The sequence below is a fragment of the Barbus barbus genome, assembly GCF_936440315.1.
Source record: "Barbus barbus genome assembly, chromosome: 3".
NCBI classification, from domain to species: Eukaryota; Metazoa; Chordata; class Actinopteri; order Cypriniformes; family Cyprinidae; genus Barbus; species Barbus barbus.
This window is the reverse complement of record NC_136731.1, coordinates 25,389,182-25,407,625: the sequence shown is the minus strand read 5'-3', so window position 1 is coordinate 25,407,625 and position 18,444 is coordinate 25,389,182. Positions and strand designations below refer to the sequence as shown.

The following is an 18,444-nucleotide window of genomic DNA, read 5'->3' as shown; positions in this document are numbered from 1 at the left end:
AAATAACATGTTGTTCAGTCATTGATTCAGTTGTCAACTAATTTATAGTACTGAACAATTCACTGACTCAGTACAAAAAGAAACATTTGATAAGAGTCATTTGTTCGCGAATTGAACATCACTCACGGCTAGCCTTGTGCTGCAAACACACGGACAATAAAAATATAATAAACTAACACCACCTCGTGAGATGAGAGTCTGATTAGTCTTTGTGTTTAAATGTTTATTTTATGTCCCTTTAACTTAAACCAAAAACTAAGATAAAAAAATAAAATAATATATAAAAAAAAAACACTGTCAGGACTTTGGTACTGTAATAATGATTATAGCTCTCTTTTAGCTCAACCCCTTCCTGATCGATGAAAGAAGCCATGCCAGTCCTCTCTGCAGGAGCAGGTGCGCTGCACATGTACACCTCCATAAAAACACATATGTAGGCCTATATGTATAGTGTTGACACTAACTGATCTCCTGTTTGCATGCAGGGTTGCATGAGACGCTTGCCCTGCTGACCTCACAGCTGCGTCCAGATGCCAATCACAAAGAGGACATGGTCTTCCTCAAGGATGTCTTCAGTGAGAGGAGTCTCAGCTACCTGATGAAGGTGTGTGTGTGTCATTAATAAAGGTTTTGCATTTAATTCACTTCATATAGGCTATGCAGTATCATATATTATAAATTATTTACAGCATGAATCATGAATGTATGTACATGAATGTATGCTGGAAATGTGTAAGAGACCAATCATCTTCAGCTCTGTATGCGTATTGTGCATGTATTTGCTAGATCCATGAGAAGCTGCGTCAGTATGAAAGGCAGAGCCCCACCCCGGTTCTCCACAGTGCCTCCACTCTGGCAGAAGATGTAAGTGCTGCAGTCTGTCATATCACATCAACATAGGCAAGATTAATGGTGTTTTACAATAATGTATGAGAACAGAGTTTAATGGTATCTGGGGGTAATGAGGGAACCCTAAAACGTTTGACTCAGCAACTTTAGCAAAAGTAGAACTTACACTGAGAAAGTTAATTAAATTGTATAAGAATGTGTGACTCTAATTTAGCTATAAAAAATGTCCCTAATTTCTGTTATTTTATTAACAAATAATAAAATCCAAAATATTAACAATTATTTATTTGATAAATAACAATTTATAAAAATTGTAAATGCACCACAGTGTGAAACATAAGTAAACTTTATTTAATATTATAATGTTATTTAGAATAATTACTTTTTTCTCTCTTATGTTCATCAACACTGAACTTTTTTATCTCAATTTTCAAATAATTTTGATATTAATATTTTGAAATATTATTTTAATAATATTATTATAATTTAAAGTAGTTGTTATCTATTTGAATAGATTTTGAAATATACCTGTTATTAGAATGATTTCTAAAGGATCATGTCACACTGAAGAGTAATGGCTGCTGAAAAATACATTTTTGCCATCACAGGAATGAATTACATTTTAAAATAGATTAAAACAGTAAACAGCTGGAACTAAATTGTAATAATATTTCACAATATTTCTGTCTGTGTGTTTGTTTATTTATTTGATCAAATAAATCCAGCCTTGTTGTTCATAAGATGTTTGTCTCAAAAACATAAACTTCTGACCTGTAGTGTATATAACTGTAAAGATTTATAATATTTTTTCAGTTCTCAGATTCAAAATGTTGTAGTAAGCTGTAGTGAAGTGTTTTATTTGACAATATTATAAAAGTAATTTTAAAGTCAGCTATTTGATAGCTTGTTAAATGTTTTGATTTTGTCTAACCTCACTGATTGGTAGGTGGCAGAGGAGCTGCAAAGTGGACCAATGAGTGCTGAGGAAAAAGAGCTGCTGCATTTGCTGACATCACCACATCTCAAGGTACAAAGAACACTTTTATTGTTAGAACTTCATGATAACTTAGTCAAAAACTAAATCTAGAAGCTCATATCCCTCCTGCTTGGTAGGCGGTTTTGTCAGTTCACGACATGGTGGCGCAGAAGAACTTTGACCCAGTGCTGCCTCCTCTTCCCAATGATTTTGAGGATGAGCTGGACGAGGAGTCTGTCAAGATTGTCCACCTAGTCAAAAACAAAGAACCACTGGTAAGAGAAAGAACAATGCAAGTGAAAATATTACACTTGAACCAGTTTTATTTTAATATTATTTATATATTATTATAGTGTTTAGTAATATTTTGAAAAGCTTATCTTTTTATGTTGAAATTTTGTTGTAGTTTTAGTATTTTTTGTACTTTTGTCATTGTATTATTATTTTTTATATTTTTATATATTGTGGCGGGAGGAGCAAACGACAGACACAGTGGGCGTGGCGTCAGGCCTCGGAGAGGCTTTTATTAAACAAAAATATCAAAATAAGGTGTCCAAAGGGGGTAAAAGGTGTCCAAAATAAAACAGGGAATCTGGTGTCCTCGTCGTGCTACGGGCTTGTGAAGGAGGGCAGTGTTCGGGAAGGAAGGGTCCAGGTAAGGGGCGGAGTCTGGTGGCCGCACTCGCTCCCCTCTCGGGACCGGGGTGCGTGGGTCGGCGGCTTCTTCTGAGCTGCATCATCCATCCTTTGCCCGCGTCGCTTCCGGGGGATAGAACGGCCCGCATCCTGGCCCGTCAGCCGTCAAACGGGTGCGGAATTCCATCCATACTCTACGGGTCCGGCAGCTCACGTCTCCGGTGGTGCGGGAATCCCTCAACGCTCCCTTCCTGGACCCACGAGGACACCAGTGTGCATGCACGGGGAAGAGACCGGTCTCTCGAGGAGAGGCGCGCTCGGCATTTAAACAGCAGCGGTGATGAGGCTCTATTCACATCAGGTGCGCCTCATCACACGCCGCAAGCCCTGGCTGTTCAGCGCCCCTCCTCTCTCACACACCCACTCCCGTCGGGAGCCTGGTGAAGGGCGGTGAATACGGGACGGGGTGGTGATGATAATAAGGGGGAGGCAGCCGACTCGTCACAATATTTATTTATTTTCGGTTTTAGTAATTACTGAAAGTTGAATAGTTTTAATAAGCAAATTACAAAACTGTCTTGAACAACATAGGAATGCAGAGGTTGCACGAAAATGAATAGCCTACACTGTAAATGTGAAAAGTGTCCAAATACGTTTTGGGGTCACTGAATGTGTAGACTTGTTTTCTTGAAGAAGAAAAAGAAAAAAAAATGATTGCAAGATGTTGTTTGGTGTTTCTCTGCAGTTCTCTTCTCTTTATCTCTGTCTGTCTCTCAGGGTGCCACTATTCGGCGGGATGAGTCCACAGGGGCTGTGATTGTGGCTCGGATCATGAAAGGAGGGGCTGCAGACAGGAGTGGTGAGTGACACTTTAAAGAATTTGTCTTCAATCTTGCAGCATCATTTTACTCCATGCTGAAATCCATTATAATCGTAATGGAAAGCTCCATCCATCCATCCATCTTCTTCCGCTTATCCGGGGCCGGGTCGCGGGGGCAGCAGTCTAAGCAGAGATGCCCAGACTTCCCTCTCCCTAGACACTTCCTCCAGCTCTTCCGGGGGGACACCGAGGCGTTCCCAGGCCAGCCGGGAGACATAGTCTCTCCAGCATGTCCTAGGTCTTCCCCGGGGTCTCCTCCCAGTGGGACGCGCCCGGAACACCTTCCCAGGAAGGCGTCCAGGAGGCATCCGGAACAGCTGCCCGAGCCACCTCAGCTGACCCCTCTCAATGTGAAGGAGCAGCGGCTCTACTCTGAGCTCCTCCCGAGTGACCGAGCTTCTCACCCTATCTCTAAGGGATCGCCCAGCCACCCTGCGGAGAAAGCTCATTTCAGCCGCCTGTATCCGGGATCTTGTCCTTTCGGTCATGACCCAAAGCTCATGACCATAGGTGAGAGTAGGAACGTAGATTGACCGGTAAATCGAGAGCTTCGCCTTGCGGCTCAGCTCTTTCTTCACCACGACAGACCGGTACATCGACCGCATTACTGCAGAAGATGCACCGATCCGTCTGTCAATCTCCCGTTCCATCCTTCCCTCACTCGTGAACAAAACCCCAAGATACTTAAACTCCTCCACTTGAGGCAGGAACTCTCCACCAACCTGAAGTGGGCAAACCACCCTTTTCCGACTGAGGACCATGGCCTCGGATTTGGAGGTGCTGATTCTCATCCCAGCCGCTTCACACTCGGCTGCAAACCGTCCCAGTGCCTGCTGAAGGTCCTGGTTTGATGAAGCCAACACGACAACGTCATCCGCAAAAAGCAGAGACGAAATCGTGTGGTCACCAAACCTGACACCCTCCGGCCCCTGGCTGCGCCTAGAGATTCTGTCCATAAAACTTATGAACAGAACCGGCGACAAAGGGCAGCCCTGCCGGAGTCCAACATGCACCGGGAACAAGTCTGACTTACTGCCGGCAATGCGAACCAAGCTCCTGCTTCGGTCATACAGGGACCGGACAGCCCTTAGTAAAGGACCCCGGACCCCATACTCCCGGAGCACCCTCCACAGGCCGCCGCGAGGGACACAGTCGAATGCTTTCTCCAAATCCACAAAACACATGTGGACTGGTTGGGCAAACGCCCATGAACCCTCCAGCACCCTGTAGAGGGTATAGAGCTGGTCCAGTGTTTCACGGCCCGGACGAAAACCACACTGTTCCTCCTGAATCCTCCTGTAATGGAAAGCTATTTTATTAAATATTCTCCTGAAAATCTTTTTCAATTACCACTGAGTATATCAATGGAAAACCAGTGCACTCTTCAAAGGTCCTATATTCATCTCTAAACCGATTGAAGTGTCTGAATATCCCTGCACCTCTACTGAATGTGCTAGATATGGTTATTGTTTACCTCCCTGATGGGCACTAGGCTGCATGTCTGCTGCAAACATGGCCCATCTGTGTGGTCAAAGAGAGTCTCCAGAGACCCAATCAAGGGAATCAAACAGACTCACTAACCACCTGACCACAGCTGTTGCCATGGGTATATAATGCGTGTGTGTGTGGTGGAAATGATCTTTTTTGTCATTAAAAAAATCATTGAGCTATGCCTATAAAGTGTATTATTATGCATCACATGCAGCAGGTTCAGCCTGAACATGTGGTAGTGAATCTGTAAATCAGGTAGCCCTCCTCTCTCCACAGGTCTGGTGCATGTCGGTGATGAACTGAGAGAGGTCAACGGCAGCTCTGTAATGCACAAGAGACCAGACGAGATCAGTCAACTGCTGGTAATACTGCTCTCCTGGACCTTCTCCACATTCATTTGGCATAATTCAATAACAATTAAAAAATAATAATAAATAAATAAATAAAATGCTTCCTCAATTCCTAATTAAGGAGTTTTTCTATCATAAAAGCATTTTAAGCTTGAGACAATCTCTTAAATGGATAATTCACACAAAAATGCAAATAATTTACTCATCTTCATGTCTTTCCATTTTGTTCTTGTCCTTGTGATTGTTGTTCTGTAGAACATAAAAGAAGATATTTAAAAAAAATGTTTCAGTCCATATAATGTGTCCATTAACTATATTATATTCTTTGCCTATTTAATGCATTTGATAACATTTTAATATAATTATCTAATTTATTTATCTGTATTTATTTATTTTCAAACACAATGAGAACTCTAAAACTTTCTGTTCATGCCTGGGTTCAATAATAATAAATAAAATATCAGATTTTCAATAAGGTCTCATTTTGAACCTTGTACCCGAGATGAAACCCATTCTAAAGCTCAATACATGTGTGTGTGTGTGTATATATATTTGAATAATTAGAATAGCTTAATTAATTAATTGCCATATCGTATAATTAATTGTTAAAAAAGAAAAAAAAAACATGACAATCCTAATAAACCAAACCATAATCATTCCTGTTTGTTGTCATAATAACAGAAGTATCTGAACTGTTTTTTTTTCTTTCTTAGTCTCAGTCACAAGGCTCTATCACACTGAAGATCATCCCAGCAATCAGAGAGGAGGACAAGCTGAAAGAGAGCAAGGTAATTGACTATAAACGGGATAAAACATTGTAATTTATCAGTAATCAGCCCAGCATCTCCCCAGTTTTTGTATTGTTCACTGGATTTGCATCCCGTTCATACCATGTGTTTTCTTCAGGTCTTCATGCGGGCACTGTTTGATTACACTCCGTTGGAGGACAAAGCCACGCCGTGTCAGGAGGCAGGGCTTCCATTTAAACGTGGAGACATCCTGCAGGTGGTCAGTCAGGATGATCAGACATGGTGGCAGGCCAAGAAATTGGGAGACTGCAACCTGCGTGCTGGACTCGTTCCATCTAAACAGTTTCAGGAGAGGTGGGACAAAACATCCATAAAACACACAACCTACTACCTCAAAGCTGTTTAGTTTGCAAGAACTTGAGAAATATTTTAGTAGCCCTTCTTTATCAATCAATCAGTCCAGTCAGTCAGTCAGTCAGTCAGTCAGTCAGTCAGTCAGTCAGTCAGTCGGTCAGTCAGTCAATCAATAAACAAACAACTCAGCTACTTGTGCATTTTAGCCTAGACTGACTAGCAACATCACCAGAGAGAATATGCGGGTTAAACAACATTTCCAGTTTTTGCTGGTGAACATCTTGTCTGTGCTGTGGGCTGGCAGTCATTTCTATTAAATCTTGTATGTTGAGTATTTAAATCTATTTTTAATTACACATTTGTAATGAAGTTGCAGTTTAGTACATTTAAAATATATTACCTTTAAATGTAATATAGAATCAAACAGTACAGTTTTACAAATTATACTGCAAATTAAGTACTCTACTGTATATTAGTCAACACGTCAAAATGTGTACTCCTTTAAAAATGATTTAAAATGTTCTTTAACCCCTTAACTGTCACCCCCCCCAACCATTTTTTAACATATACATGAAAGTGCACTATCCAGACTTTTTTGATTTTTTTTTAAAAAGACTACCAAATATGGAATCCTGAGAGTCAGACCTTTCAGACAATATGTATTTTGTCAAGATTATAAAAAGTTTTGATTCTAAAAGACCGTAATACATTGTGTAATATGACACTTGACACCGCCCACTAAGGGGGAGGAGACCGCCAAAAGATTTTAAAGTACAATTTCCACGGTAAAGCAATGTGCAATTTCAAAATGGATTTGAATTTTGAGGTTTTAAGCTTTCAAATGATATATGATTTATGATAATTACTAAAATATTTGATAGGGAAAAAAGACAACTAAAAAAAAGAGCGCCAATAGTCCCACAGGTGAGATGGTGACAAGTAGAACTTTTAATTTGACATTATTACAAGGCGCACTTTTAAAAAAATATATTACACTACTAAAATAATATATCTTAAATACACTTAAGTGGCTTTTAATGTCATTAATATTATAGCATCTGCAAGTACAGGTTTTTATTTTTAAATATACTTTTATGCTTTGAAATGCACATTCAGTCTAATAAAGCACACTTCTTTCATTATTTTCCAACCCCGATTAGCATTTTTTAACACAAGATGACTTAGGTTACTTAAAAAACAATTGTCTGCAAGATCAGCATGACTACAAAATGAGCTTCAGTGTGTTAAAAAAGACAGTTTTATGTTTGTAAATAACAGCTATTAAGTGTTTTGTGAATCAAGTTTATATGAACATTGTGGCAGCTGCATCATTGTTAGCATTGTTAGTAGCTGCAAATTGCATACAGTCTCTCAAAGCTGTGCTTTCCTTTAGGCTAAATCAATAAAATTAATTCTAAATTATTCTCCCTGTAGGTTTTATTAGATATAGATGGGCCAGCCTGCCTTTTTGTCCCCTCTTTTATCTCAGCAGGGTGCATTTTAGCTGGATGTGCTCTCAAGAGCGGGAGTATTTCTTTCTCACTGTTGAATTTGTTTGATCTCGCTCAATAGTATATCTGATGGCTCCAGAGACAAGAATATCAAGTCAAACTTGTACAAAACATTGTTGTCAAGGGATTTGATGTTTTTGCACTGTTTTGAAGTTCTCCCCATATGGTTTTTCCCCTCAGGCGGTTAGCCTACAGAATAAAAATGGGCTCCCTTCAAAGCTCCAAGTCTCCAAAAAAAGCTGTCTGTGAGTATTTCAGTAATTCTTCTCTTCTTACGGAAAACCCCCTCAGTTATGAATCAGTGTTGACTAACAGGAGGCATAATTTGCTGATGTGTGTGCTTGTGTGAAGTTGCCAGGTGATTATTGGGCTCCAACCAAGCCCTTCATGTTCACTAATCAAAAACTGATTAGAGAACAGACACATGTAGAGTTCAGCAACATGCAACAACATACACCCTTCTCACTCTCTCACAGACTGCATTAATTTATATCCCCTCCTCTTCTGCTTCTTCCTTTGTTACTCCATCTGTGTGTGGGTCTTCACTGCTGGACACACTTTGAACTGCATGAAATCAGAATAATGGAATTTATTTATTTAATAAATTCACGGCCAGTTTAGCCGTTTTTCCCATTCAAAGTAAATGAAGTCTGCAGTTTTGGCTTCTTTTGTCATAATATATATATATATATTTCCTTTTCTGACTACTGCTGACACCAGATGACCAGGGATGTGATAAAGGTGGGTCTTCTAGGTCTGAGTACACACATTCACCCTCAAATACACACAACACACATGTTGGTTCCACGGTGATTAGGAAATTAGGCCAGTGTGTCACCTAATCTATGTTAATTCTTGGAAAGAGACAACTGCTGTTCTCCTTTAAACACACGTTTGTTTTTGTGAAAAGTAGGGGCATCCCATAGGCATAATGGTTTTTATACTGTACAAACTGTTTGTGCTATTGCCCTACATCTAAACCTACCTCTTACAGGAAACTTTGGGCATTTTTGCTTTCTCAAAAAAACTCATTCTGTATGATTTATAAGCGTTTTGAAAAATGGGGACATGGGGCAATGTCCTCATAAGTCACCTTCTCCTTGTAATACCTATGTCATACCCATGTCATTATACAAATTTGTGTCTTGTGTCACAAAAAAGCATGTGCACGCACGCACACGCACCCCCCCCCCACACACACACACACACACATTCGATGAGAGAGAGGCTTCAGTGTATGACACTTTCCAGGAATAAGGTACACTTTGATAGTCCATTACTTTTTTTTAAAGCATAGTAGGATCAAATCTCACAAAATGTATCATCTCATATAAAATTAACCCAGCATGACAAGTAGCTAATTTAATACAGATCAGATGTCTGTATCCTGTAATGTTGATTTTGGCCCATCTCACCTTAGAGGTGCTGACCTTCTTGAATCACTTCATGATTTCCCCCTCACTATAAAAAATAAGATTTCATTTCATTTCATTTAAAACATATCCAAAAATTCATAAATCCTTTGTGTATAACTCAGGTCAGGTCTCAGTATTGGTTTTCAGTTCCTATTTTGTACCCTATTAGTGGAAAGCGCTGTGCATTCTTTCATATTACATTTCATATTAGCAAGAACATATTACAGTAGAGGTTCAAATAAACAGATTGAAAAAAAAAAAAAAACATTTTCTGACATTATTCCATTTTCCATCTTTTCCCTTATCAAGTACCTCCTTACTACATTGTCAACTAATGCTATGAGATCTCAAACATCACTTCACCTCTTTCTCCTTCTATCCTTTCTGTATTCTCTTCCTAAAGGTGCACTCAGTAATACTTGTGCTTTATATTGAAGGAAATTGAAATAATGTACACTTACATGAGATGAAGACTCCAGTAACACCAGAAGCCTAATAAAATGATCTAAATAGGGAAATGAAAGGAAAGGAAAGGGGAAGGGAAAGGGAAATGGTGTGTGGCCAAGTATGGTGACCCATACTCGGAATTTGTGCTCTGCATTTAACCCATCCAAGTGTACACACAGTAGTGAACATACATATTCACTATTGTTCAAAATGGTAAGATTTCTTAATGTCTTTGTAAGAAGTCTCTTATGCTCACTAAGGCTGCACTTCTTTGATCAAAATATACACAAAAAAAAAAAATAAATAAATAAATATTATTGATTATTACCATTTAAAATAACTGTTTCTGTTCAAATATATTTTAAAATGTGTCATTTAATTTATTCCTGAATTTTCAGCAGTTATTAATTAGCGTCTTCACTGACACTAAAGCAGTCATTCTAATATGCTGATTTGCTGCTCAAGAAACATTTTGCATGTTGAAAAAGCACAGCTCAATATTTTTATGAAAACATTGACACATTATTTTTTTTAGGACTTCTAAATAGAACATTTAACAGCATTTAAATCTTTTGTAATTTTATAAATGTCTTCATTGTCACTTTTGATCAATTTAATGCATCCTTGCTGAATAAAAGTAAATAACAATAAAAATAAAGAAAATCTTACTGGCCCCAAACATTTTTAACTGTAGCTAAAAAAAACCTCATGGGGGTCATGTTGAGATCAACATATTTTACAATGGCATCAGTGACACCTATTGCTTTTGCATAATACTATATTAGGTGTCAGTATAATTCCAGTACAACAGGCATTTTGGCCAGTACAACAGAAACACAAAATTACTCAGTACACCACCTACAAATATTCCCAGTTTTCTTCCATATAATGACTATAGCTCTCAGGTGATGTTATGCTGTCCTCAGTTCATTTGTTTTTAATCTTCTTCACCTTTTCTCATTATCTTTTTCAATCTAAGGGCCTCTTTTCCATTTACTGTATGTTATAACACTCATTGTTTCCTTTGAGTCCAACCACACAAGTGAATCCTAACATTTATACACTATCACTCCATAATTTTCTTCCTGGCGAATAACAACCCCCTCGGTTGGCCACGGCCCCCACAGACTGCTGAAATACCTGCCGCCCATCCACCTGCCTGCCTGCCTAACTGTTGAACCTGCTTGTGTAACTGTAGTTCTGCAGCCCTCCTTCCTCTCTCCTGGTCTCCTCTGCTCACTCCCTCTCTCCCTGCTTGCCTCCCTACAGAAGACTGTGACTGTGAGGGCTATTTCAATGGACAGTACATAGGTGAGAACCTGCATGCCCACTCCTCTACCCAGCGCCTGCCAACTCTGAAATGTACTAACCTTCTGCCTGAGTGAGCTTCTATTGCTGCCTGCCTCTGTGCCAAGAGCTATGGCCGAGCCCTTGATGAGGGGATGCCGGATTGGGGGGTTGTTTGGCAGCGTGAAGGGAATATTAAGTCAGTTAGAATCTTTCACTGTGAGAAAACCAATTTGCAGTGGTGCATTGATGCCTTTGGAAGAGAAAGTGGAACCTGGTTGCTATTTTTGTTTATGCCTTTGATTTAGTATAGTAATAGAAAGAGTATGTGAGTGGAGCAAAACAACAGCAATTTCCCCTCAGTAATCCCTCCTTTTATTCAGCAAGAATGCATTAAATGAATCAAAAGTGACATTTATAATATTACAAAAGATTTCTCTTTCAAATAAATGCTGTTCTGTTGAACATTTTATTAATCAAGAATCCTGGAAGGAAAAAAGGATCGTCACCGAAGACTGGAGAAATGATGCTGAAAATTCAGCTTCGACATCACATGAATAAATTACAATTTTAGATTGTAATAATATTTCACAATAGTACTTGTTTTACTGTATTTTTAATCAAATAAATGCAGCCTTGGTGAGCATATGAGATATCTTTAAAAACATTAAAAATCATAATTATTAGCTTTTATTTTTGCTAATAGTCCATAATTACTGTTTTGCACTTGATGAAAATTGATTCTCAAATATAGCTGTGCGTTATGTCCATGATGGAGAGATATTGGAGTGGATTTAGAGGGACGGAAAACATCAATGCGCCAAATTACAAATAAAACATTCATTGTTCTAGGCAAAATCATGCTCTGCACCACTCACATACTCTGATAATAAGAAGAGAGACAGGGTTTGTCATGCCTCTGAGTTAAAACTGTTATCAACATGTCTGGCATGTTTCAAGCCTCATTAGTTAATGGGTGCTAATTTGAGGAGCTGTTAAAAGAGTGAAGAAAAGGAAGTGATATTCAGTTCATATAGTGTTAGATATTTCATTCACAGGCTATCACGCTATTTTCACAATGTGTAGCAGCTGTAGAAATCTGTGTCAGAAGGGACGACCAACAAGCTGACAGCTTTTCATCTGCATATCTTTACTTTCTCTCTGACACTAGAAGTCTCTTTCTTATGATCTGTGAAGATGAGTTTTGTCCAAGTTTAGATACTGTGACTTTCTGTGGGTGGCATGAAGAAGTATTTCTATGATATTTGAAACGCTGAAGCAAATTTTCAGCACATAAACTTTTTTGTTCTCTAACCCCCTGTAATTTCTTTTCCCCCCAAGTGATTACGCTGAAATAGCATGTGCAGTGATTATTGAAATTACTGCAATTATGCCTCCTTTTTTATCTGCATTAGGCTTATTATAGATTGTGGCTTATTATCTTGCTGTTTGCTTGGCAAAATTACTATTGTGCTATTTCTGCCCATGGAAATCCAAATTTTATTAGACGTATATATAATTAATAGACAGATATGTAACTTTGGATATGCACTTCCATTCAAAAGTTTGGGGTCAGCGATTTTTTAAAAATAAATGTATACTCTTATTCAAAAAGTATGCATTAAATTGGCAGATTTTTCAAAAGATTTTTATTTTAAATAAATGCTTTTCTAACTTTATATTCATCAAAGTGTCTTGAAAAATTATGCAAATATTAAGCAGCAAAACTTTTATCAGCATTGATAATTATAATAAAAAGTATTTCTTGAGCAGCAAATAAGCATGTTAGAATGATTTCTGAAGGGTCATGTGACACTGAAGGCTGGAGTAATGATGCTGAAAATTCAGCTTTACTATCACAGGAATAAATTACATTATAAATAATTTTCAAATAGAATTTTTTTTTTTTTTAATTATATTAATATTTCACAATATTACTGTATACAATAATGATAATAATAATAATAATAATGCAGCCTTGTTGGGCATAAGACACTTCTTTCAAAAAAATAAAAAAATAAAAATCTCACTAACCCCAAAAATTTGAATAGTAGCATATACAGTCCAACAACGGGGACGGCATCTGCGAATATGCAATCAAGTCTTAGTGAGACTTTTCTTGTTCAATTGTGACCAAATCTCAGTTTATGTTGAAACTAGGTGAGAATAATTTACCTTGAGAATAATCTTCCTCCACTCTGGCAGGTAGCACTTTCCCTTGCCCAGTCTCTGTGTGAATGTATTCCTTTGCTGCCTTCTGCTTTATTTAGTCCTCCATCCCTAAAAACCCCACTCACCTCAGAGCCACTGTCAGGCTGCTGCCCTTCTATTGGACACTCTGCTCATTCCACCCTGCACGACTGGCTGTGCACTCACTCACTGAGTCAAGTGTGTGATAGCTAATGAGCGTGATGGAAACTCTCAGCCTTAGCCACTGACCGAGAATCATTATAATCATCTGATAATACTGGGAAGTGCCAAAGATGACAGTGGGAAAGTCTAGAAGTCAGACTTACTGACAGCATGGAATCTGTAAAACATATGTCAATATAGCCAGAACTCGAATATCTGTAATTTAAAACAATTTTTGCATATCCCCTGTTTGCAACTTATTAAATATTTTGGATAATTTGTCGTTGCTTTCAGCTGCCAGTAAGTGTTCTCCACTTTCTTTTCCATTTAATACATTTTAATATACTTATCCATATTTAAATGATTTGCTTGCTGCAGATTTCCCCTCACAAACGTTACAGGAATTGTGAGAAAGTGTGCAGATTCCTTGCGGGCCAACTTTTGTGGTAATGCTGATGCAGGATTTAACTCATGGTCAGTTATAAATGACCTCAGGAGTGAATGTATGAACTGCAAAGCTGATTTTGGGTCAGTTGTTGAAGGCAGAGTGTAGCTTATGCACAAGTGTGTGGTGGTCTAATGCGCATTGTAGTCTCTTCGAAGTGTAATGCAGTGGCTCCCTCCTGTGGCCAGGTGTTTTCCTGGGAGTTTTATTCAGGTACAGTCCTTGATCTTCCCACACAGCTGCCACCATTAACCTCCATGTCCTAAAAAAAATAACATACTTTACATCATTTCTTATAACAATACTGATAGAGGAGAAGATTGGAGATATGCTACAGGAGTTGCACTGGAGTTGAAACTACACTAGTCAACATTTGAAGTGCACCAAAGTTGTCCTAAAACCTAAAATCAAAATGCGTTTTTGTCCTAGGAGAACTTTGATGAACTTTTTTGATTCACTTCAAATGTTGACTACTGTAGTTAAGGGGTAGAAATTTCAGGCTTACTGGTTAGGTTATGGCGTTGTCTTTATTATTACTGTACAAATAAAAGTGCTTAAGTGTGTAAAAGTTGGCTACAGAATTTCAACCCTTAATTTTAATTATGGTTGCACTTTTTGTCTTTCACATAATTAAATCATAATGGTATTAAATGCACTGTATGGAGAATGAATAAAATGTAATAACTTCTGCAAATACAATAAATACACACTACCATTCAAATGGGCTCAACAAAAGTTTTATTTATTTTTTAGAAGAATAATACCTTTATTCAGCAAGGATGCATTCAATTGACAGTGACAGGAAAGACATTCATAATGTTAGAAAAGATTTTCATTAAAAAAAGGTTTCAATTGATTCACTAATAAATAAATTGGAAAAAAAGTATTGTTTCCATAAAAAACATTAAAAAGTGCAGCTGTTTTCAACATTGATAATAATTAGAAAGGTTTCTTTAGCAGCAAATCAGCATATTAGAATGTTTTCTGGCTTTATCGTGATAGAAATAAATGACATTTTAAAATATATAGAAAAGTTATTTTGAATTGCAATAATTTTACACAATATTACTGTTTACTGTATTTTTGTTCAAATAAAGGCAGCCTTGGTTAAGATTAAGACTCTTTAAAAACATTACTGACTCAAAACCTTTGAATGGTAGTGAAAATACATATAACTATTAATCTTGATTGTTTTTTCTTGTGATGTAATACATAATGAATTTAGATTTGTGACCTGCTTTCTTGGCTCTCTCGCAGCCGGTTTAAGGAGAAGTTTCCGTCTAAGCCGGAAGGACCGTCGTGGTTCTTCAGGAGAGGCCGATGTTTCTGACCAGAATGACACAGAATTCCTGACCTATGAAGAAGTGACACGCTACCAGCAGAAGCCCAATGAGAGACCCCGATTAGTAGTTCTCATTGGTAAGATACTGTATATATAAAACACAACATTCATCTACAGTTCAGTGTAAATTGTGCATTGTGTAATTTTGTTGCAACAAACAGCCCACTGAAAAGAAACGTAGCGTAAATATATAAATTGAATGCACAGTGGTCGTTTATGTCCTCACAATATTAGAAAGTACAAATCAACAACAACCTTGTGTCTTATTAGGCATAATTATAAATAAGACTTGCAACACCTGGCAGCTAGAGCAATGAAACTAGCTGGTTTATGACAATTTCATCATACTTGTTAAAATTCCTAAATACTAAATCTGGCATTATGATTAAAGTGCTTAAAACATATAATTAAAAACTAAGCCAGAAATGCACAATACCTTCCATAACTGATCTAAGATGTTTGCCAACCCGGTTCATTGTATCCCACATTATTAGATACACTGACCTCTAGTGGCAATAATGGTTCAGCGTCAGAATATATGTGCCATTTCAGTCATTTTCTGATGTACTTTTTTCTTGTAGACTGCACTTAAAGTAAATAAGCTACTATATATGCAATCATTTTAACTTGCTGCCTATCTTTACACAGGTTCTCTGGGAGCACGTATCAATGAGCTGAAGCAAAAAGTGATAGCAGAAAATCCCCATCGCTACGCTGTAGCTGTGCCCCGTAGGTCTTGCCTCATTTCCAAGCAAGATAAAAGGAGCTTTCTGATAAATACACTAGTGGAATTTTACACACACACACACACACACACACACAGTTCAGACCATGAACACTGAAACTTTCCAGTGTTTCAGACCTCAGAAATGATCTGTGAACTTTAAAGTCACCAAAAATTGTTATATTCTTCCCAACTCATATGACACAAAATGTGAATTTCTGACACCTATGACCATTTTTTATATAATGAAAGTGAAGTAGGACTTCAAAAAGTCAGGCTTCAAAAAGAATACAAAAGCATATATGAACCACTTTGATTATGTCTTTATGATTCTTTTACATACTTTTTGAAGCTTGAAAGCATCAGTCCCCATTATAGACTAATCACATGCACTTTGGATTTTTTTACTTTGTGTTTCACACAAAGAAAGTTACATACTGTAGGTTTATAAGGGGTGAATACATCACCATCCCTTCAAACCATATGACATTTTTGGCTCTCTGTTCTCCATCACAGACACCACACGGCCCAAAAAGAGCCATGAGAAGGAGGGAGTGGAGTACCACTTTGTGACTAAGCAGGCATTTGATGCAGATGCACAGAATAACAAGTGAGTCCCACTGTGATCTGTTTCTCTTCTACTACACAAGTTTTATCCATACAATATACTGTCCTACTGTCATTCCCTGACTTGAATCGTTTGTCTGTAGATTTATAGAGTTTGGAGAGTATAACGAGAATCTGTATGGGACCAGTATAGAGGCCATCCGCTCCGTTCAAGCCAAGAACAAGATGTGTCTGGTAGACGTACAGCCTGAGGTAAATTACTGCAGATTTTGCCCTGGGTGTTGATTCATTTACAATTTACATGAAAACAGTAAACTATTCTTTTAAATTATGCACAAAAGCAAATGTCTTGTTTTGTACATTTGTACACTCTGTTTTGGTTTTATTTGCAATTTTCATGCATCACATACAATACATAGCCAAAAGGAAGTCGTTCTCCAATGCTGATATGCACTGACAGGTTTCACCTTCAGGTGGAGCTACTTGTCTATTGCAATAAGAATATTAGCTGTGCAAGACCACATGCAGACCTTTACCCCCAATTGCAAGAATCCTTCTTATGATCATGGGAGGCAATTTACCTAAGACTTGCTCTCATACATTTTTAATGTGAGATTTTACTGCTACTGGCTTAAACTGAACTTAAAGTTTATCAGGGCATACAGACATCATTGTTTATATATTTATGTGATTCTGTAGGTGCTCTTGCAAAGTTCATTTCAACTGGGTTAAGTTAAGAGAAAAACTCTTTGTGAAACCCCATAGATTATGTTTTTAATGTCAAACTTCATTATTTAAAAAAAAAGTTATGAAAGAGTTAGAACAACAGATAGAATGCTTTGGTGCTCAAGAACCATCCCTGGTGAAATGAATGATAACTCTGCCTTTTTCAGGATTCTTTGATGAATAGAAACCAAATAGATCAGAAAGAAAAAACTGAATAGAAAACAATTAGAAACAGAACAAAACAACAGCATTTATTTAAAATAGAAATATTTTTTTAACATTGTAAATGACTACTATGATTTTTGATCATTGATTTAATGCGTTCTTGCTGAATAAGAGTATTTATTTCTTAGGCCTACCTCAAATTTTGAACAGCAGTGTAGGTACTAGGTAGGCTAGATAGTGTTATTTACCTCTCCACTTTAATGGTTCTGTTGTTTGTCCCGCAACAGGCTCTGAAGGCCCTGCGGACAGCTGAATTTAAGCCTTATGTCATTTTGGTAAAACCACGAATCCCAGAGAGTCGCAGACGCCGCAGTGCCGCCACTTCGCCAGGAGGTGAACATGGGCGAATAACAGTGAGTCTGATCACAGGTTTACATCACTCAGCTCTCAAGAAACCCCGTGGCACTGATCAACAACAATTCTTCCAGCCTCTCAAAAAAATCAGTCTTGAAATTGTGTCATTTCATAATAACTGGAATAAAATTGCAGAGACTGTCTGGCTTTAAAAATCATCTTAAGGTTTGTCTCACTTGCGAAATTTATGGGAAAATCACAGTTTTCTTGATTACTATATATTTTTGCACACTACACTTTGCATCTACTGACATCGTTTTCATTTCATCCTCACTATAAATATTCATGCCCTACACTCTCTCATCTCCTCATCTTTCAGGAGGAGGACCTGCAGGAAATGCGTCTGTCGGCGCAGCAGACAGATCAACAGTACGGTCACCTAGTGGATCGGGTCCTGATTAAGGAGGACAGTGCCAGTGCCTGCGCAGAGCTACGTAGCATCCTGGAGAGACTGGAGCGGGAGACCTTCTGGGTTCCTGTGAGCTGGGTCAAAGTCTAGGACCTCAGCTTCATTTCAGAATGTTGATCTACATTTCCACCAATGGCTCCTTTTCTTCCGGTTGGACTGTACTGGGCTTGGCTTCTTTGAGCGGCCCACCATCTTTAAGAGGAGGCATAAAGAGACTAAATAAGACACTCGAAGGGTGTCTGTCTTATTACAGATTTAGTTTTCAGGCGGAGACATGCAGGCACATAAGCACTTATTTTGGCATGAATGATCTCATTTATTTTTGAAAGACATTAGGTATTTATTATTTGGCTTG

The 18,444-nt window shown here is 38.1% G+C and overlaps 1 protein-coding gene across 1 annotated transcript; it reads left to right on the top strand.

Moving 5' to 3' along the window:
• Positions 1–359: 359 nt before the first annotated feature.
• On the top strand, positions 360–18,179 carry LOC306858565 (MAGUK p55 subfamily member 3-like; the record flags this gene model as incomplete). The annotated part of the gene is made up of 19 exons (XM_079399152.1): positions 360–396; positions 486–604; positions 787–864; positions 1,796–1,876; positions 1,963–2,100; positions 3,239–3,320; positions 5,109–5,194; positions 5,896–5,970; positions 6,089–6,285; positions 7,977–8,041; positions 8,517–8,537; positions 10,928–10,969; positions 13,890–13,955; positions 15,000–15,161; positions 15,733–15,813; positions 16,325–16,418; positions 16,519–16,627; positions 17,554–17,679; positions 18,000–18,179. 19 exons carry the CDS (start codon positions 360–362, stop codon positions 18,177–18,179), a joined length of 1,839 nt encoding a protein of 612 aa, XP_079255278.1.
• Between the last annotated feature and the right edge of the window lie 265 nt (positions 18,180–18,444).